This window comes from Anarhichas minor, unplaced genomic scaffold (assembly GCF_050575085.1).
Source record: "Anarhichas minor isolate MPS153535 unplaced genomic scaffold, ASM5057508v1 ptg000076l, whole genome shotgun sequence".
In the NCBI taxonomy this organism is placed as follows: Eukaryota; Metazoa; Chordata; class Actinopteri; order Perciformes; family Anarhichadidae; genus Anarhichas; species Anarhichas minor.
The window spans coordinates 22,501-44,189 of record NW_027466522.1 but is presented as its reverse complement, the minus strand read 5'-3'; the positions used below and the strand labels follow the sequence as shown (position 1 = coordinate 44,189).

Genomic DNA, 21,689 nt, shown 5'->3' with positions numbered 1-21,689 from the left:
AGGAATGTAATCTCTCTCTCTTTCTGCTGTGACACACAATGCTTCTCTTCTGGCCTCAGTGTGACCAGCAGCATACAAAGTGGAAAACTCAATATTCCCGTCTGAACAAGCCCCATTCCAGAAGTACCCAAAAGAGCGTGACAGACATGATCCAGTACCAGGTGTGTGTGATCTCTACCTCTGTGGTTGAGGCTTGGTTTAGTGTAGGACACGAGGACTGTTTGGTTAAGGTCAGAGACAGATGGCGGTCGTGGTTGAAATAAACCAATGTTGACTGTTGAAAGCAGATGAGGACGTTAACGACGATCTTCAGGGTCAAACCCAGACACTCTGTACGTCCGACTTTCCACCCCGATGTCATCATTGAGTGTTTACTGCACCGCAACACTCCATGCTTTACTTCTACCGCTGTCTTTGAGACACGACAAAGCTCTTCTGAAGTATTTCACCATCTTTTATTGAGATAGTCTTATAGGGCCATAAACGTTTTAAAAGTCTGAATGATCTCTGTAATCTGTTTATGGCGACTGTTTAAAGTTCACTTTTCTTTGGATCTTGTTTCTCAAACTTAATATCCAATAAAAAGCAGAAACACCAGGATTCAATGCAGTATGAAATGTATATATTATATAAAACAATATAACATTATCTTTTTCTGATGTTGGCAATAAACATCATTCATCATTGGAAGTATTTCGCAGACCAATGTCCGGAATCCAAATTCTGCATTTTAATATTTGGGATTTAGTCAAAAATGGCAAGATCATTAATAAACTGTTTACTTGAAGTGTTGAACCAGAACGTCTGACGTCTTGATTGTCATGAAATTTGGTTCAGACATTCATGTTCCCCTCAGGATGAACCATAATAACTTTGGTGATCCGCTAACTTTTCATCCAGCGCCATCATCAGGTCAACATTTTTGTGTGTGTGCGTGTGTGTGTGTGTGTGTGTGTGTGTGTGTGTGTGTGTGTGTAAATACTAAATTCTGCAGCTTTTATTTATTTATATATTTGCTCATAAACCAAAGACATTCCCAAGCACAGCCTCACGGAGACTTGCATGGCTATTCAGACTCTTATTCTGAAATGGCAGAACTTGAGCGCTGCTCCTATTAATCACATCGAGCGAGTTTAGAGCAGCTTATTTGAGCTCTGGACTGGTTATTTCTAAATAATAAATGCTGTTTGAACACAGACTCATATAAAACATGTTGGTCTCAGACCCACTCTACAGATGATGAAAGGGTATTTTAATTTAATAGGATATCCACTTCCTGAATTGACTAAATGAACTTCAGAATTAATCCCACGTTTCAGTCTCTGGCTAAATGTTTTTCACGCTGTGTTTCTTAAACTGCGGCTCACGGCCCGGGCAGAGGTCACGGACTCGGTTGGTGGAGGGTCGGCTCATCAGAGAGGAAACAGGTTTGTCTCAATTAGTCTTCAGAGAGAGAGAGAAACCACTTCCCTCTCATCTGGGTCCCAGGCTGTAAACGCATGAAATCCTCAGAATTACCCATAATCCTTTATTCCTCCGAGCGTTCTCTGCCCTCTGCTTTGACCTGCCTCGAAGCAGTTGGACAGTTGGACAGATTATTGGACAGACTATTGGACAGATTATTGGACAGACTATTGGACAGATTATTGGACAGACTATTGGACAGACTATTGGACAGACTATTGGACAGATTATTGGACAGACTATTGGACAGATTATTGGACAGACTATTGGACAGATTATTGGACAGACTATTGGACAGACTATTGGACAGACTATTTCTGTCCAATAATCTGTCCAATAGTCTGTCCAATAATCTGTCCAATAGTCTGTCCAATAGTCTGTCCCGGTCGTTACTGCAGATTTCACTCAGTCAGATAGAAACTCCTCTTTGTCACTCAACACTTCAATAAACACAACCACAACCTTCGCCTCCCGCTCACTCTGCTCTACTGTTTCACTTACATCTTGACACGCTATCGATCGCCCAACAGGGAAACTCTCCTCCGCTGTCAGCCAGTGGGTTCCCTAAAGGCAACCTGCAGGAGCAACGCGTGCTGCTCAAGGGCACTCATGCCAAGCTGTGGAAGCAGAGATGGTGACCGAGAACAAGTCACCAGACACTCTAGACCAGGGGTCGGGAACCTATGGCTCGCGAGCCAGGTGTGGCTCTTTTGATGATTGCATCTGGCTCGCAGATTTCGGCTTTTCAGATAAAACATAAAATATTATCACTTGTTTTAATCCATCAATCGATTTTCCACTGCTCATGTCCTGTTCAGGGCTGCAGTTGGCTGCAGGAGCAATTGTCCATTATTTTTATTGGATGATAATAGCTGACGTTGGCCGTTGCTGGGTAAACAGGTAAACGCCCCCTTTTGACTCAGTGTTCTCGGTCGTTAGCTCAAAGCTAACCCTTCGACGAAGAAGATGGCGAAAAGAAAAAAGGATGAGGAGTATCGTACATTTCAGGACGAATGGACTGAAGAATTTGCCTTTGTGGAGAGAGCAGGTTCTGCGGTGTGCTTAATTTGCAATGACAAAATTGCATCGATGAAACGGTCGAATGTAAAGCGGCAGAAGTCGCATTAATTGTGAGTATTACAACATTATTTAAAACAATAAATTCAGAGGCTTATTATACTCACATTTAGTTGAATTCAGTCTTAAAATATATTATATGGCTCTCACTGAAATAAATTTCCAAATATTTTGCTTTCATGGCTCTCTGAGTCAAAAAGGTTCCCGACCCCTGCTCTAGACCATCACCTCTAGAACCAGTCACTCTAGAACCAGCAACTTTGGAGACTCTAGAACCAATGACTCTAGAACCAGCGCCTCTAGAACTGGCAACTCTAGAACAAGTTACCTCAGAACCAGTGACCAGACACTCAAGAACCAATGACTCTAGAACCAGTCACTCTCCAACCAATAACTCTAGAACCAATAACTCTAGAACCAATAACTCTAGAACCAATGACTCTAGAACCAGTAACTGTTTCAGTTATGCCTGTTCTTTTACCCTCTACATCTCAGTTATTAATCTTCTGGTATTGAGTTTTGTTGGTTGTATTTCTGTGTGTTCTGTTGTGTTCTGTTGTGGTTTTAAAGTGCTACACAAGTAAACTTTATTGATAGTATTGTGTAAAACAAAGTGGAAAAGGGAACCCTCTGAAGATAACTTCATCTAACAGACAAACTGACTCGTGGTCAGTGTCTGCGGGCAATAAGCTAAAATACTGAACAACTACATAAAAAAATCCATCAAAATGAAAATAACCTTTCAGTATAAAAGTCTGAGTCGTCTTTACTTCGTGCTGTCAGTCATTCTGCTGCCGACAGAAAGAGTGAAGCTTTTTAAAGCAGCAGATTTCTCATTTCAGAACAAAACTCTTCCAACTGCTTCGAGGCAGGTCAAAGCAGAGGGCAGAGAATGCTCGGAGGAATAAAGGATTATGGGTAATTCTGAGGATTTCATGCGTTTACAGCCTGGGACCCAGATGAGAGGGAAGTGGTTTCTCTCTCTCTCTGAAGACTAATTGAGACAAACCTGTTTCCTCTCTGATGAGCCGACCCTCCACCAACCGAGTCCGTGACCTCTGCCCGGGCCGTGAGCCGCAGTTTAAGAAACACAGCGTGAAAAACATTTAGCCAGAGACTGAAACGTGGGATTAATTCTGAAGTTCATTTAGTCAATTCAGGAAGTGGATATCCTATTAAATTAAAATACCCTTTCATCATCTGTAGAGTGGGTCTGAGACCAACATGTTTTATATAAGTCTGTGTTCAAACAGCATTTATTATTTAGAAATAACCAGTCCAGAGCTCAAATAAGCTGCTCTAAACTCGCTCGATGTGATTAATAGGAGCAGCGCTCAAGTTCTGCCATTTCAGAATAAGAGTCTGAATAGCCATGCAAGTCTCCGTGAGGCTGTGCTTGGGAATGTCTTTGGTTTATGAGCAAATATATAAATAAATAAAAGCTGCAGAATTTAGTATTTACACACACACACACACACACACACACACACACACACACACACACACACACACACAAACAAACCTGTTTTTAAAACAAATGGTTCATTTTTATTTCACTTGTCTGCAGTTTTATTTGAACAAAATGTGAATGATTTCTTTCCAGCTTTAGTTATTTAAAGCTGCATTACATGATTTTTGGACGCTATTCTTGATTTGTACTTCTTTCATTCTTTTGGTTTTAATTCACTTTATATATAAATTCTAACTGGTTGCTTGCTAATCTTTATAGTTTTGTTATTTCTACTTCTTAATGGTTTTAATTCATTAATCTGTGCTTACTTATGTCTAACGTTTCTGTGGTTTGGTTATTAATTGGTTTATAGTCCAATATTCTCTCTCAGCTCTGTTCTTGGTCTCCTCCACCTCCGACTGTTTGATGCTGAGCAGGTAGAAAACAGAAGTTTACAAAAAAGACTGGAAGTCTACTTGATTTGACCGTTGAGGCCTTCATGTCAAAATTCTGCTTTCAAAATCTTTATTATTTCATTTTTTGTTGCATGTTTGTAGATTTAAAGTGAAAATAACGTGAACATGAACACATCGTCACCTTTTTAACTTGATATGTGGAGCAAACTGTTGCTTATTTCACTTCCGTGATGTGTATTCTCTTTTTGCTCTGTTCTTGGTCTCCTCCACCTCCTGAGGGAAACGTCCGTCTCTTTAGCTGCTAGATGCTCCGCCGTGTTTCACCAGCTAGTCTCTGACTGAGGATCTGCTTCAAACACTGAACCGTAGATGATACAGGTTTGTGTATGTGTTTTTCTGCAGCCGGAGCGGGAAACAAGGCGGGCTGGGCGTTCGGTCTCGGCCTGGAGAGACTCGCCATGGTCCTGTACGGCATCCCGGACATCCGGCTGTTCTGGAGTCAGGACGAACGCTTCCTCACGCAGTTCAGAGTGGAGGACGTCCAGCAGCCCGTCTGCTTCCAGGTACAAACACGGTGCTCTGAACAACACGGGGAAGAACCGTTATAGCTGCTCAGAGGTCAAGATGGTGCTCTGAGATCAAAGGCGTATTTTTAGTTAAATATTAGTTTTTATATTTATACTTTATACATATTAACACATTGACATTATAACAAATGTTCATTTAATAACAGACTTTTAATAACAAGTGCCTTTAATGGTTAAGTTGGACACTTTTGTACAAATCAAATCAATCAAAACTTTATTACATGCAAACGCACAATATGAGAATAAAATAAACTTCAAAAATCAAATCAAAAATCAAATAGTAATAATGATTAAAAAGGGATTTACAGAAAAAACAGCAAATAAAAGACAACAATCAATAAAACACAGCGTCGGTTCCAGACTGCATGTTAGTAAAGGGAATAAATGTGGAGGAGTTTCATTAGCAAGATGCATTGTGGGTAATGTAGGCGGCAGAAAAAGAAGAACGTGTGCAAAAAAAAGAGGATATCTCTGGTTGTCTGATAATGTTCCACGAGCTCAGTTTACCTTTAATGAAGCGTTAAACACAAAGTATGTCAAATAAACTTCAGACACCGCTTTGTAGTTCACCTCCTCTTTCTCCTCCTCGCTTTGCCCCTCCCACTGTGTGTGTGTGTGTGTGCGTGTGTGTGTGTGTGTGTGTGTGTGTGTGTTCTATTCTCCTAACCTCATGTATAAAACACCTTGACAGTGTGAGCTCACATCAGCCGGCAACAGTCACTTGTACTGACCCGACCACCATTATAACACACACACACACACACACACACACACACACCTACACACACACACACCTACACACACACACACCTACACACACACACACCTACACACACACACACCTACACACACACACACCTACACACACACACACACACCTACACACACACACACCTACACACACACACACCTACACACACATACACACACCTACACACACCTACACACACACACACACACCTACACACACACACACCTACACACACATACACACACCTACACACACCTACACACACACACACACACCTACACACACACACACCTACACACACACACACCTACACACACACACACCTACACACACATACACACACCTACACACACCTACATACACACACACACACCTACACACACACACACCTACACACACATACACACACCTACACACACCTACACACACACACACACACACACACACACACACACACACACAGGTTCACGTGACGGTTACTCCGTCCCCGCTAAAGGTGTTTTTTGTCGACTCGCGTCTTTGCTAATGAAGAACATTTCAAGTGACTGTTGGAGGGCAGAGAGGAGAACAGAGAAGGAGAAGAGAGAGGAGGAAGGAAGGGAGGAGGACATGAAGGACTAAATGAGAGGAGGAAGAGGTAGAGAGCAGGTAGGATGGAAACAAAGACAATAGGAGATGAAGGACGTAAAGATAAAAGATTCATCGACCGACAACAAAAACTTAAAGGGACGAGCAGTGAGGAGGAGACATGACAAATATGAAAAGTATGAATTTATAAAGTAAGAAAAAAATAAGAAATGAGGAAAAACTTGACAAGACAAACAAGAAAATAAATATGCAAAAAAATAGAGAGAATGAAGTAGGAAAGAAAGAAGGTATGAAATAATGTAGGAAACCAGGAAAGAAAGAAGGAGGGAACTGAAGGAAAGAAAGAAGGAGAGGATGCTAAAGGAAAGAAAGAAGGAGAGGATGCTAAAGGAAAGAAAGAAGGAGAGGATGCTAAAGGAAAGAAAGAAGGAGAGGATGCTAAAGGAAAGAAAGAAGGAGAGGATGCTAAAGGAGAACACATTGTGAGGAAGAAATCATACATTTTTCTAGAAACATAACTGATAAAATGAATGTGAGACAATGGAAAGAAAAAGAAGGAAGGAGAAGTTGTTTGTTATAAATACACATAACAACAATAATAAGCGGATAAATATCTGAAGGAGGGACGTCCGCTGAGGACAGACCTCCTTGTCCTCCTCACAGTCTTGTTAGTGTTATTGATGAACTCGGTTCCTCCAGAGGGACCAGGGGAGCACGGCTCATCTCCTGCCCAGGGTCAGTGCACCTCTCCTGGGCAGAGACTCTCCACCTCTCCCCCTAAACCCTCCGCGGCCCCCCGGATCCACAGGTAATGAACTGTGACCGCCAGGTAACAGGCTGTGTGTGTGTGTGTGTGTGTGTGTTTGTATACCACTACACACACACACACACACACAGTGCCACTACACTGATGGTGTTGAAGAAGCTCAGTAGGAAACACTTCATCTCTCCTCGCTGCTCGTCCACAAGTACGTGGACAGTTAAGTTCAATAGTAACACAAATGTAAATGAAGTGTTTTCTACTTATATACTTATTACACTGTAACTGTGCACCTACCTCACCAACCAGCTGCAAACCTGTCTGCTCACCTCCTTCTTCACCTCCTTCATCACCTCCTTCTTCACCTCCTTCATCACCTCCTTCTTCACCTCCTTCTTCATCTCCTTCTTCACCTCCTTCATCTCCTTCTTCACCTCCTTCATCACCTCCTTCTTCACCTCCATCACCTCCTTCTTCACCTCCTTCATCACCTCCTTCATTACCTCCTTCTTCACCTCCGTCATCACCTCCTTCTTCACCTCCTTCCTCACCTCCTTCCTCACCTCCTTTTTCACCTCCTTCATCTCCTTCCTCACCTCCTTCCTCACCTCCTTCACCTTCTTCCTCACCTCCTTCATCTCCTTCCTCACCTCCTTCATCACCTCCTTCTTCACCTCCTTCCTCACCTACTTCTTCACCTCCTTCCTTCCTTTTTTCCTGTGCTAAAGTATTTTTGATAGTTTGAAGTTAAAATATCAATATAATTTGAAACGGAGTCATTTTTTTCCTTCCTAACCAACCAACCAACCAGCTACCCATCCTCCTACCGACCTACATACCTACCTCATGACCTGCCGACCAAGCTAACCTGAAGTAGGAAAAGAAGGCATTGAATAACAGACTCTATTGGTCTAATTTCACTTTATGGGCTAGGGCATTGTTACTGGCATGTTTTAGACAATACCCAACCCTACCATCCATCCATCCATCCACCTACCTTTTTACCAACCAACCACCTATATATTGAACCAACCAACCAATTACCTAACCATCGACCTACCTACCTATCTAACCAACTAACTAACAAACCCACTTACATACCTACCTCATTACCTTCCTAACCAACTAACAACTAATCAACAACCTATCCCTCCACCCATCTGCCTACCGATCAAACCAACTAACATACCTTCTTACCAGTCTACCCAGCTACCTACGTACCTTTTCACCAACCAATCTACCCACTTATCTGTTCAACCAACCAACCACCTATCTACCCATCTATCTGTTCAACCAACCACCTATCTACCCATCTACCTGTTCAACCAACCAACCACCTATCTACCCATCTACCTGTTCAACCAACCAACCACCTATCTACCCATCTACCTGTTCAACCAACCAACCACCTATCTACCCATATATCTGTTCAACCAACCACCTACCTACCCATCTATCTGTTCAACCAACCAACCACCTATCTACCCATCTATCTGTTCAACCAACCAACCACCTACCTACCCATCTATCTGTTCAACCAACCACCTATCTACCCATCTATCTGTTCAACCAACCAACCACCTATCTACCCATCTACCTGTTCAACCAACCAACCACCTATCTACCCATCTATCTGTTCAACCAACCAACCACCTATCTACCCATCTACCTGTTCAACCAACCAACCACCTATCTACCCATCTATCTGTTCAACCAACCAACCAACCACCTATCTACCCATCTATCTGTTCAACCAACCAACCACCTATCTACCCATCTATCTGTTCAACCAACCACCACCTATCTACCCATCTACCTGTTCAACCAACCAACCACCTATCTACCCATCTATCTGTTCAACCAACCACCTACCTACCCATCTATCTGTTCAACCAACCAACCACCTATCTACCCATCTATCTGTTCAACCAACCAACCACCTACCTACCCATCTATCTGTTCAACCAACCAACCACCTATCTACCCATCTATCTGTTCAACCAACCAACCACCTATCTACCCATCTATCTGTTCAACCAACCAACCACCTATCTACCCATCTATCTGTTCAACCAACCACCTACCTACCCATCTATCTGTTCAACCAACCAACCACCTATCTACCCATCTATCTGTTCAACCAACCAACCACCTACCTACCTCCTTATCTAACCAACCAACCAGCTGACATACCTACCACCCACCTACCTACCTATCCAACCAACCACCCCATCCAGCTCTGTACCTACACATCTCCCTCCCTTCTGTCATTGCTTTCCTCATTTATTTCTCCTTTGATCAATAAAGCTAAAGTAAGATGAATGTGTACAAGTACTAACCTATCTTCCTCCCTAACTCCCCACACACATCTACCTTCTAACCAAACAACCAGTCCATCTGTCCACTGACCTCCTGTCCCGCCTCACTTAAAGACGTGTCTTTAGTTTAATGAATAAACACATAACAGCGCTGTGTTGATTGAAACATGTCTACACAGCATTAAGATGGAGAGAGGCAGAAGAAGAAGAAGATAACGTATGTGGATATCAACTCTGTGTTTATTAAAAGTTATTTGCAGGATAATAAACTAGTCAAAAAGGATATAAATCTCTCTCTGCGTCTGTCGCTGCAGAAAACATCCCATTTATTCTGTTGTCCTGATGAAGTCTGAATGTGTTTTACTCTGCTGCTCGTTCTCTTCCCTCCTCCTCTTCTTCTTCTTCTTCTTCTTCTTCTTCTTCTGTCCTGCTTTCTTTCCTCTGTTTATCTTTGAATTTGCTGTATTTCTTAATCTTGTTTCCTCCTGTTTGTCTGCTCATATCTGCACTCTCGAGCTCATTTATTAATCATTTGGTCTTTACATCTGTTTGGTTTGATTTTGTTTTATTTGTGTATTTGATTTATTGATTTTTGTCAGAATGTAATCAGAATTTCAATTTGTAATTTACATAAAAACAGTTCACGTCTCCTTTGAGCTGCGTTCGCTCCATGAATGTGTCCAAATGTTAAGAGCTGCTGGATGTCGACCGTTGTCCCCTCTGTGTTCCTCAGCCGCTCAGTAAGTACCCCCCCCTCCTCAACGACATCTCCTTCTGGCTGCCGGAGACGAAAGAGGACGAGGACGGAGCCGACGGCTTCACGGAGAACGACTTCTACGAGCTGGTGCGCTCCATCGGAGGAGACCTGGTGGAGAAGGTCTCACTGGTGGACCAGTTCACACACCCCAAGTAGGAACACACACACACACACACACACACACACACACACACACACACACACACACACACACACACACACACACACACACACACACTGCTGTCCTTGATGAACACCTCTGAGCTCGGTGTTGACATCTCATTTTTTAAGAGGTAAGTGTGTGTGTGTGTGTGTGTGTGTGTGTGTGTGTGTGTGTGTGTGTGTGTGTGTGTGTGTGTGTGTGTGTGTGTGTGTAAAGGCCAGCAGTGGGAGGTATACATAACTGTGACTCTCACACACACACACACACACACACTTCCCCGACCTTGCGCTATTGTGTGTGTGTGTGTGTGCGCGCGCAGTGAGGGCCCTGCAGTGCGTAAAAATGTCCGACACAATTCATCTTTCAGCATTTCAATGTCTTTTTAAATAGCGACCTTTTTCCCACCGCATTCTCACACACACACACACACACACCTACACACGGACACACACACACAAAACCCAAAACTGTTACTCCTATTTTATTGTGGAAGAACTCGACCTGAACCTCCATCCAACAGCTGTATGCTCAGCCCTCAATTACACTCCTCACCCTCACCTCCATACACAATGTTCTCTCCACAATGTTCTCTCCACAATGTTCTCTTCATCCTAATGATGGAGGCAGAGACAGAGAACATTCTAGACTCAGTTCATCTCAGTTATTAGCGGCACATAAGATACCTGCATTGCACCTTTTTCTCCCTAAATCTCTCTCTGTCTCACACACACACACACACACACACACACACACACACACACACACACACACACACACACACACACACACACACACATCATTCTTCTTCCTGTCTGAAACACATGAACCTCTTCACAATAGGATGTAGAAGGTAGAAGAAGTCCTTCCTCTGAGCCATAAAACTCTAATGTAGTTTATTTCCAGTCACTCACACTTGAAGCACTAAATGTAGATTCATCCACCGCTGAAAATAGTCCCAAACAAAGTCACTGCTTCCTCCCGTTTGTTTGATAAACACTACAGTAAATTACTGATGAAGTCTATAGATTTGTGTTTTTAGAGATCTTCAGCAGGAACCAATGGGCTTTGAGCTGAGGGACACAAACAGGAAGTCAGACTTTGTTCAAAATAAACATGTAGAAGAACAGCTGCTTTTACATGAAACCAGAGATCAGATCAGACTAGACTAGACTAGATCAGATCAGATTAGATTAGATCAGATCAGATTAGATCAGACTAGACTAGATCAGATTAGATTAGATTAGATTAGATTAGACGAGACTAGATTAGAAATTGTGTATAGATGTAGTTCATGTTGCTGTATCTAGTTATGACGTTTGATGGTATTTTATTGAATCTGAATCAGTTGATCGGATCTTGTTTGTTGGTAAATGACGACGTCTTCGTGAAGAGATGTTTTTATTTCCCTCAAACCTAAACCACAGATTATATTGTTCTGAAAGACTTCACATGCTTCACATGTTAGTCACACTTCTGAACCCTGCTCATGTTTCCTGCTCTCTAACCTTTTGCTTCTGAAAATCCATTTTTCTGAAGGGTTTTTCAGGGGTTCTTTGTAAGATTAAGGGTTCCATTAAGAACCCTTTTTGGAAGAAAGAGTTCTTCAATGACTCTTGAGTGTTACAAGATCCTCTCACCACACCCCCAAAAACTGTGATTGTGAACCAGGATTGTTGTGAATCTGTGGAATATAAAAGGGTTCTCGATAGAACCCCCTGGGTTTGTTCTAGATGAAGCTCTTGGAATGTAAAACTCTTAGGAGGAAGGGTTCTGGATAGAACCTCTCACAGGTGGTTCTAGGTATAAGTCTATACGTTGGGTTACAGGTAGAACCGTCTGAAAGGGTTCCAGGTGGAGCCTTTCTAAAAGATTCTACCAGGAACCAGAAAGGGTTCTCCTATGGACCAAAGAACCCCATATGGTTCCAGTTAGCGCCCTTTTTTTCTAACAGTGTGCGGCTGCAGAAGTAAAAACAACACATGAGAATAAATCTTCATTCTAGTTTATTGTTCAGCAGGTTTCCTCTAAACACTTCACAGGTTTCTCTGCAGGATGAACGGAACGTTAACTGGAGCTTAAATCATCGGAGCACTGCAGCAGGTTATGCATATATATACATATATATGTGTATATGTATATATATATATTGTCGTTGGAATTAATTGCCAAAAGAAAATGGCCCTGGTGTTTAATGGCCTTTATAAAAACTTAACACATAAAGTGAGAAACAATAGAGAAAAGACAAAGAAATATTGAAACCTTCGTAGTAACCATAGTAGTAATATGGCTCCGACCATGACGTCACATTTATAAACCGGGAAGAAGAGTCCGGTCAGTTCTCTTCAAGTGCTGTTGATCTCCGAGTCTCTTCTTCATGAGTGGAAACTGGATCTCCAAACAAACCATAATGTGCATTACGGACGCAAATGGATGTGAAACCCACTAAAGCTGCCGGAAACCACCGCCTCTCCAATATACAGTATGTTCTCCTCCAAAGTACTCCTACAAAGTTAATGGAATGAGCGAGGGATGAACAAAGTGCCTCTCTCTCTTTCTCTTTCTCCTTCTCTCTCTCTGTCTCTCTCTCTCTCTCTCCCTCTCTCTCTCTCTCTCTCTCTCTCTCCCTCTCTCTCTCTCTGTGTCTCTCTCTCTCTGTCTCTCTCTCTCTCTCTCTCTCTCTCTCCCTCTCTCTCTCTCTCTCTCTCTCTCTCTCTTCTCTCTTTCTCTTTCTCCTTCTCTCTCTCTGTCTCTCTCTCTCTCTCTCTCTCTCTCCCTCTCTCTCTCTCTCTCTCTCTCTCTCCCTCTCTCTCTCCCTCCAGTCTCCCGGTAGTCTCTCGCCCTCTCTCTCCTGCTCCATAAACAGCTCATGTAGAAGCAAATCAAAGCTGATGTCTCGCTGTGATTCCCCACAAATCTGCATTTATTGGTCGGTGACGCTGCCGGCCGCGACCGGGCCGGGACTAATTTGATAAGCCGGCAGAGCTGTCAATCAAGATGACAGCCCCCCCCCCCCCCCCCCCCCCCCCCCAGGGGAGAGACAAAGAGAGAGTATTAGTACAACGGCTACTACCAGGTATATTAGTAGAAATACATAGACTACTTCATTGACACAGAAGTCTAAACTTTGTATTTACTTTTAACGTGCAGAGTAACTAATGACAGATGTCAGGTTTATGATGTTTTAAATTAAGTAGAGAAGTATTTTCTATTTGCTAAAGAAAAAAGTGTAAATAATAAAAGTTGGAGCCGTGCAAAGTCTAAATATCTGCACGTAATGATTCATTTATTTGACCTTGTTTAGTAAAAAATAAAATGACTCATCAGCACATTTCTGATTTCTCTGGTGGAGATAAAATGAAATGTGTGAAAACTAAATAAATGCCTTTAAATCATGATGTCACTGTAATATATTGATATTTATTGTTGAGTTAAACTTTTAAACATTGAGTCAGTTTGGACTAAATTCTGCTGCTTGACAACCGAAACAAATCTTCAACTTCCATCACTCTCCTCCTTCTCTTTCTGTTCAGTCCTCTCTTCTTCCACCCGTCAGACTGTCATCACTTCATCCTCCCCCATTCCTCCCCCCTTTCTCTCTGCAGGCTCAGCAGGAGACAGGGAGGCAGCCGCCCACCACAACTCAATGAATGATTTAAAAGAGAAAGAGAGACAGAGAAAGAGAGAGGGGAACACTCTCTACCCAAAAACAAAAAGATGAAGGAGAAAAAGGGAGAGGGAACAGATGACAAACAGGGAGAGAGGGAGAGTAGAGAGAGTATTACTACCTCTGAGAGAAAAAAGAGAGAGAGAGTGAGTTGTCATTTTCCGGTGTGCAGGTTGCAGCGAGTTATTCGGCTGAATTATGTATGAATGTTTTCTGTTCCCACAACCAATCAGAGAGAGAGGGAGACGTAACCGCTGTCTCAATACTTTGTGTTTGATTCGACCTCAGCAGGAAGCATTAAGCTGTGGTCCAGTAATACCGGACGTTTAAATCGATCACGTCATCGTCTCTGATTCTTTCAGACATTAAATGAATCGGTTGTCAGAAGATAAAGAAAAGAGAAGTCAAAGCTGCATTCTCTCTAGTGTCCACCAGGGGGCGACTCCTCTGGTTGTATAGAAGTCTATGAGAAAATGACTCTACTTCTCTCTTGATTTATTACCTCAGTAAACATTGTAAACATGAGTTTATGGTCTCAATCTCTAGTTTCAAGTCTTCTTCAATACAGCATGATGTTCATTTAGTACATTATGGTCCATTTAGAGTCAAACAGACCATAAAGCAGGGGATGCTTTAGGGCGGGGCTACACGGTGATTGACAGGTCTCTACCACGGCGTTGTCCGGTCTGGGAGTTGTTTGTGTTTTCGTGTTAAAACTTTAACTCTTTCATCAAAGTTAATCGTAAACGTTTTGGTTGCCTGAAAATATAGTGTGCAAAAAACCCAAGATGGCGACGTTCTGAAACCAAGATGGAGTTGTCCAAAACCCAAGATGGCGATGGCCTAAATCCAAGATTGTGATGGCCTTAAACCAAAATGGCGAAGGACCAAAAACCAAGATGGTGAAGAAACACTGCAGCGATGGATGCTGTCTTACACATAGTATTATCTCTTAATGCAGTCGGCATGAGTCGGACTAGTCTGGACTTCAAGTGCACAGATTACCAGACTACTGCATGATGGTCTAATCCAGCATTTTTTTGCTTTATCGTAAGAAAACACCCGAACAAAATGAGGAGAAACTTCGTCAGATATCAAATGAACCGTTGAGGAGACGATTCAAACTTTGATGGAACTAACGAAGTCTTCCTCCTCTTCGTCCTCCTCTCTTCTTCCTCCTCCACCTCGTCTTGTCCTCCTCCTCCTCTTTCTCCTATCTAGGTTACCCTGCAGAGTTAGCATATTAGCTTACTGCAGCACTGCCTCCCTGGACTCTCCTAATAGTGTGTGTGTTGGTATTCATGTGTGCACCTGATGTGTTTATGCATGTATTCTTTCTGTGCGTGTGTGTGTGTGTGCTGTTAGTTTATTGCTGTGTGTGTGTGTGTGTGTGTGTGTGTTTGCATGTGTGTAGCAGTAATGTTTTATGGGCATTAGAGAGCTGGTGTATCAACAACAGACCAGATTTATATCAGCGAGCTCACCGGCTGCCGCAGCCCCAAGGGCCTCTGGGTAATCTGGGTGTAATTGAGCATCGAGGTTACGGTGGCAGACACACACACAGACACACACATGCTTTCACTCTCACTAAGGTAATAAACACATCAGGGAGCTAAACGATTCACACACACAAGCTGTAGAATGTGTGATTGTAACACAAAAATAAACAACACATACAAACACACAGAAACAAATATGCTATGTAAATAAAGTTATTATTATTATTATCAGGCTTATTTTAGATGCACAAATGTAGGTTATTTTAAAAGCTTTCAGCCTCGAGCCACACAGAGAGATCCTGACCATCCTCTAAAACATCTGGCTCCACCACTTCCTGTTACCTCCACAACCAACAACAAAGAAAACCCCAAACACTGCAAATGTTCCAGTTCACTGCATCGCGCTCGGTTTCTCGTCTCATATTTCGATTCATCGTCGCACTTGAGAGAAAAAGCAGCAGTTTTTTATTTTTTCTCCGGCCTCCGACATGGAGTTTTTCGAGCCGAGGGCCGCTGCAGCTGACACACATATGGCCGAGCGAGAGAACATCTTGGTTTTTGTCCGTCGTCATCTTGGTTTTTGTCCTTTGCCATCTAGCTCAACCACTTCCTGTTACCTGCATATAACACCTGCTACCTCCACAACCAACAAAAAAAACACTGCAAATGTTCCAGTTCACTGCATCTCGCTCAGTTTTTCGTCTCATATTCCGATTCATCATCATCGCATTTGAGGAAAAAAAGCAGCATTTTTTTCATTGCTGTCATCGCAGCATGAAACCAGATCAGTCTCCTTGTTTCTGTGGGGGGGGGGGGGGGGTTCTCCGGCCTCGACGTGGAGTTTTTTCGAGCCGAGCCTCTGCAGCTGACACACATATGGCCGAGCGAGAGAACACACACACACTCACACCGGTGAGGCGGTCGTGCCGACATCCTGCTGCCAGTTTTATCAGCGCACACACACCTTCTGTCTTGCCCCAGTGAATCATGCAGTCAGCAGCTTTGCTTGGGTCACTTGAGGTGAGGGGGGGGAGCGATTCGCTGCTGTCAAAAAAAAACAAAAAACGCGTCACTGCAGTTATTGCTGTTTCACTGACGGAGGAAAGTTTCATTGTCATTTTTGGTGTTTGAGGGAGTTTCAGGAACTTTCTACTCCTGTGAATCTCATTGTTATTTGGGCCTCACTGATGCTCTGGTGTCTGAATGGGGATCAGACCCCTGCAGCTGGTTCAGCATCTGGAGGACGGACTGAAACCAGCAGAGTGGAGGCTGTTGGAGCGCCACATTAATAATCATGGTGTCACAATCACATGTGCAACAGGGACACGAGGCTGGCAACAATACTCTGACCGAAGCTTGAATTATAAATGACCATATAGAGCGCTTTGTGATTGCTGTCACCCAGAAGGGGAATCAGAATTTTAACTCGAGACATCACGACTGACAGAAAGAGACCTTGAATGTTCCAAACTGTTACTCTTTAGGAAATAAAAAAACAGTGTTTTTTAAGATAATTGAACACTGTGTCATTAAAGTTGCTATTGTGTGTTAACTTGCATGCATCATAATATTATTTTTGTCCTTCGCCATAAGGTCTCTTTGTCCGTCGCCATCTTGGTTTTTGACCATCGCACGTTAGAAGTTTGTGAAGTTGTTGTTCACGATTTCTCTTTTTGTCGTTCGTGATTAGGTTGTTTTTTCGACGCCATCTTGTTTTTTCCCTTTTTTAAACTGATCAGAGGAACTCTTCAGTATCCTGAATAAGATAATGTAACAATCACGATATATTTGAGATATGTGGAAAACTCCAATTCTCACTGAACATTTGTTCAAACATGTTTCATCCTTATCTTATCGTCCCTGTCGATGGGAGATTTCACAACATCTTGCAGCACGAACAGGAATCCAACTGCTAAAAGACGCCCGCCAAAGACTTGTTTTCTTTTCTGGGGAAACATAACCCTCTGGACCTCTTGAGAAATCCCTCTCTGTTCCAAGTGTGTTCACATATAAACAAGCTCCCTGTGTGTTTAACTGACTGGGTCTTTTCCAGAGAATATAAAATCAGCTGGCGAGTAAAAGCAAAAAAACAACGCAAGACTGAGAAAGCTACTACAATCTGTGATGCTTTAAACAGTCATCCAGCTTCATTCTCTCCTATCTTTTGGTTTTATTTAGTGACCTTTTGACTGAGCAGTTATGAAGCCTGAAGCCTCTTTGACCTCTTGACAAGAAGATTGTCCTGCTGTTGTAGGTCTTTTTGGATGAGCTGGTCAGCTCATTAATGTTCAGAAATACAAGAAACAGCGACATGAGTACAGACTGAGCATGGACACAGATCAGAGTCAGAGCAGGCCAGATGTACAGGCTGAGAAACAGCAGTTGTTTTCCCGGCTACGGAGGCGGCTTTGCCATGAAGGGTGTTTTACTATCTGCTGTCTGGTTTGACTTGCAGCATTTTTTGTATTTGCACTAAATTGTGTATTCCTAGAAGTGACATTATGTGTTGTCAAAGTATCTGTTTACTCGAGTGTTGTCCTTTGCTTTTCCTTAAGTCCGGGTGTTTTTGAGCTCTCTGGGCTCCTTCCAGGAAGTCTGACCAGCTGAGGTCTTTATCATTTTTCTCTGACAGCTAATTGATTCAGCTGTTGCACTAATTCTAACACCTGTTTCCTGCAAGAAAGCAAATGAATGAATACTGAATATCTTCCAGTTCTCTGTGTGTCCTAAACGGGATAAGTGATGTTTAGTTAGCTTGAAACACGACATTATTCACCTTCAGCTTTAGAGACTCAAACCTTTTATTGGTATTCAAGGATTCTGAACAATCCACCGATCCATTGTTTTGTCAGTGTTCTTGTATTTTCGCCCAACGTCGAGTAAATTGAAGAAAGTTGAGGAATAACAGAAATATAATACGATTTTATCTTCTTCACTCTATTTACATAAAGTGCAGCTAAGATTGACGAGGTCCAGTGTAGAGTCTTGGTGCTAACTAGAAACATATAGAGTTCTCCGACTTGTCCTCGTAGGAGATCCCTTTTTGGTAGCTTTTATAAAGGTTCTTCCTGGAACCCTTTGAGAGGGTTCTACCTTGAACCCAACATAAAGGGTTGTACCTAGACCCATCTGTGAAAGATTCCACCCAGAAGCCCAAACATTCGTGTTCCCCAGAGGATGAATCCCTCTGACTTTATTGACTTTAGCTTGTGCCGAGCAGTACTTTCATTTCATTTTGTATAAAAGATCCCAAAAACGACAATAACTTCTGAAAACATTACTCCAAAGCTGGTAGCACAAACTTCTTGTTTCACTTTTACTTCCTCGGTTATATATTATATAATTTAATTTGCATGAATCTGACCCCTCCTAACCCAAACCAGGTTTTGATACACCCGTTCTTCTGTAATCATCACCTTTTCATTCATCTTCTGTTTTTAAAGCAACACATTATTTTTTCTACAGAAAACTGCAGCGTTTTGGGGATTTAGATGTTTCCTAAATTAAATCCTGGTTCAACACGAGGACGTCGAGCACCGCAGCTGCCAGTTTTGCGGGTTATAAATTGACTGAATCACACACACACACACACACTAACCTCCATCTCTCTGACACAAACACAGAGGTCGACTGTCGCTGTGAAGGCAGCGATATCGATGGATTTCTCTCGCTAATGAAACGGTGTCGCTCTGAGACGAGTGTGTGTGCTTTCTCTCTCTCCACGCCGACTAGTTTGTCCCACGAACTGAAATCCAAACACATTTCAGGCAAAGTGGGGAACATTTGAAGGAAAGAAAAGTACGATGGAGTGAAGAATAAAGAGTAAGTAGATGTGAGGGAACTGAAGAAGGAAGGAGTAAGAAGGAAAAGGGATACATGGAGACTGTCTTTATCGACAGCTTCTGCCTCGCTGTCCTTTTCTACTCTGACCTCAATCACAAGTGTGTGTGTTGTTTGTGTGTGTGAGTGTGAGAGTGTGTGAGAGTGTTAGTGATGAGGTTCGATCCAGGTAGATTGACTTCTTATTGTCTGGGGATGAGAAGGAGAGAGAGAGTCCTTAAGGCAGTGTGGTGATGACATCACTGCAGGAGCAGGAGAGCAGAAGAAGAAATGACATGAAGTCTGTATGAAACATCTTCTCAGAGGTCGGGCTTGATCTTAATGTCCTCAGATGAATAAATAGAAGAAAGAAAGACTGGAAAGTAAACACATCGTCTCTGATGATGTTGATCTAACGGTGCAGATGCTGCTTGAAATATAGAAGTAAAAAAGGCAGAAGTAACTTTTTATAGTTTAAATGATCTTTTCTGAAGCTCCGCCCTCAATAAATGTAAATACGCTGCAGCATTGTTTAACATCCATCCAAAATAAAACTTTCTGCATATGAAATTTGTTATTCTCTAAGAATGTTGGACTTTCAGTCAGTGTATGACATTTTGTATGAGTTAGGAACTTTAAAAGAGACATTCCTTTAGATTACATTAGATTCAGATGATAAATAAAAAGGTTTTAGAAATTTCATGTGTACAAATTCAACGTCAACGTTAGAATGTTCCATATGTTGCAGTGTAACGTTTTTAAATAAAGTTTCTTTAACTTTGAGTTTTGACAAACAACGACATTAAGTTGTAGCACCAGCGATCTCTAGTTCCCTTATAGTGTAACACCGGCACTCTCTCGTTCCCTTATAGTGTAACACCGGCACTCTCTCGTTCCCTTATAGCGTAACACCGGCTCTCTCTTGTTCCCTTAGAGTGTAACACTGGCTCTCTCTAGTTCCCTTATAGTGTAACACCGGCTCTCTCTCGTTCCCTTATAGCGTAACACCGGCTCTCTCTTGTTCCCTTATAGTGTAACACCGGCTCTCTCTCGTTCCCTTATAGTGTAACACAGGCTCTCTCTCGTTCCCTTATAGTGTAACACCGGCTCTCTCTCGTTCCCTTATAGTGTAACACCTGTGCTCTTTAGTTCCCTTATAGTGTAACACTGGCTCTCTCTCGTTCCCTTATAGTGTAACACCGGCACTCTCTCGTTCCCTTATAGTGTAACACTGCCTCTCTCTCGTTCCCTTATAGTGTAACACCGGCTCTCTCTCGTTCCCTTATAGTGTAACACCTGTGCTCTTTAGTTCCCTTATAGTGTAACACCGGCTCTCTCTAGTTCCCTTATAGTGTAACACTGGCTCTCTCTCGTTCCCTTATAGTGTAACACCGGCACTCTCTCGTTCCCTTATAGTGTAACACCGCCTCTCTCTCGTTCCCTTATAGTGTAACACCGGCTCTCTCGTTCCCTTATAGTGTAACACCGGTGCTCTTTAGTTCCCTTATAGTGTAACACTGGCTCTCTCTAGTTCCCTTATAGGGTAACACTGGCTCTCTCTCGTTCCCTTATAGCATAACACCGGCTCTCTCTCGTTCCCTTATAGTGTAACACCGGCTCTCTCTCGTTCCCTTATAGTGTAACACCGGTGCTCTTTAGTTCCCTTATAGTGTAACACCGGCTCTCTCTAGTTCCCTTATAGTGTAACACCGGCTCTCTCTAGTTCCCTTATAGTGTAACACTGGCTCTCTCTCGTTCCCTTATAGTGTAACACCGGCACTCTCTCGTTCCCTTATAGTGTAACACCGGCACTCTCTCGTTCCCTTATAGGGTAACACCGGCTCTCTCTCGTTCCCTTATAGCGTAACACCGGCACTCTCTCGTTCCCTTATAGTGTAACACCGGCTCGCTCTCGTTCCCTTATAGCGTAACACCGGCTCGCTCTCGTTCCCTTATAGCGTAACACCGGCTCGCTCTCGTTCCCTTATAGTGTAACACCAGTGCTCTTTAGTTCCCTTATAGTGTAACACCGGCTCTCTCTCGTTCCCTTATAGTGTAATACCGGCTCTCTCTAGTTCCCTTATAGTGTAATACCGGCTCTCTCTAGTTCCTTATGACGTAACATGACGGCACTTTCTCGTTCCCAATCATTTAACAGACATACTCTATCGCTCCCTACGGTGTAAAATCGGCAGTTTCTTACTTTTTTTCCTTCCTTAAAGTAATGAAAACATATATAACACATTTAAATAGTATATTTATAATTTGTGACTACAAAAAGCGGTGTAAATTTAATTCCAGTCAGACTTTAAGGCTCACCATACTTCCTGTGTCAGCCCTCTTAGAGTCACTCACACAGAGTAAAACTTCAGGCCG

At 42.7% G+C, this 21,689-nt stretch overlaps 1 protein-coding gene across 2 annotated transcripts in view; it reads left to right on the top strand.

Moving 5' to 3' along the window:
- fars2 (phenylalanyl-tRNA synthetase 2, mitochondrial) overlaps window positions 1–21,689 on the top strand; it is a 79,668-nt gene that overhangs the window by 44,626 nt on the left and 13,353 nt on the right. For both annotated transcript variants that reach the window (XM_076080961.1, XM_076080962.1), the window contains exons 9-10: window positions 4,810–4,970; window positions 10,145–10,320. In XM_076080961.1, the coding sequence (XP_075937076.1) occupies window positions 4,810–4,970; window positions 10,145–10,320 (337 nt within the window). The remainder of the gene's footprint in view (window positions 1–4,809; window positions 4,971–10,144; window positions 10,321–21,689) is intronic.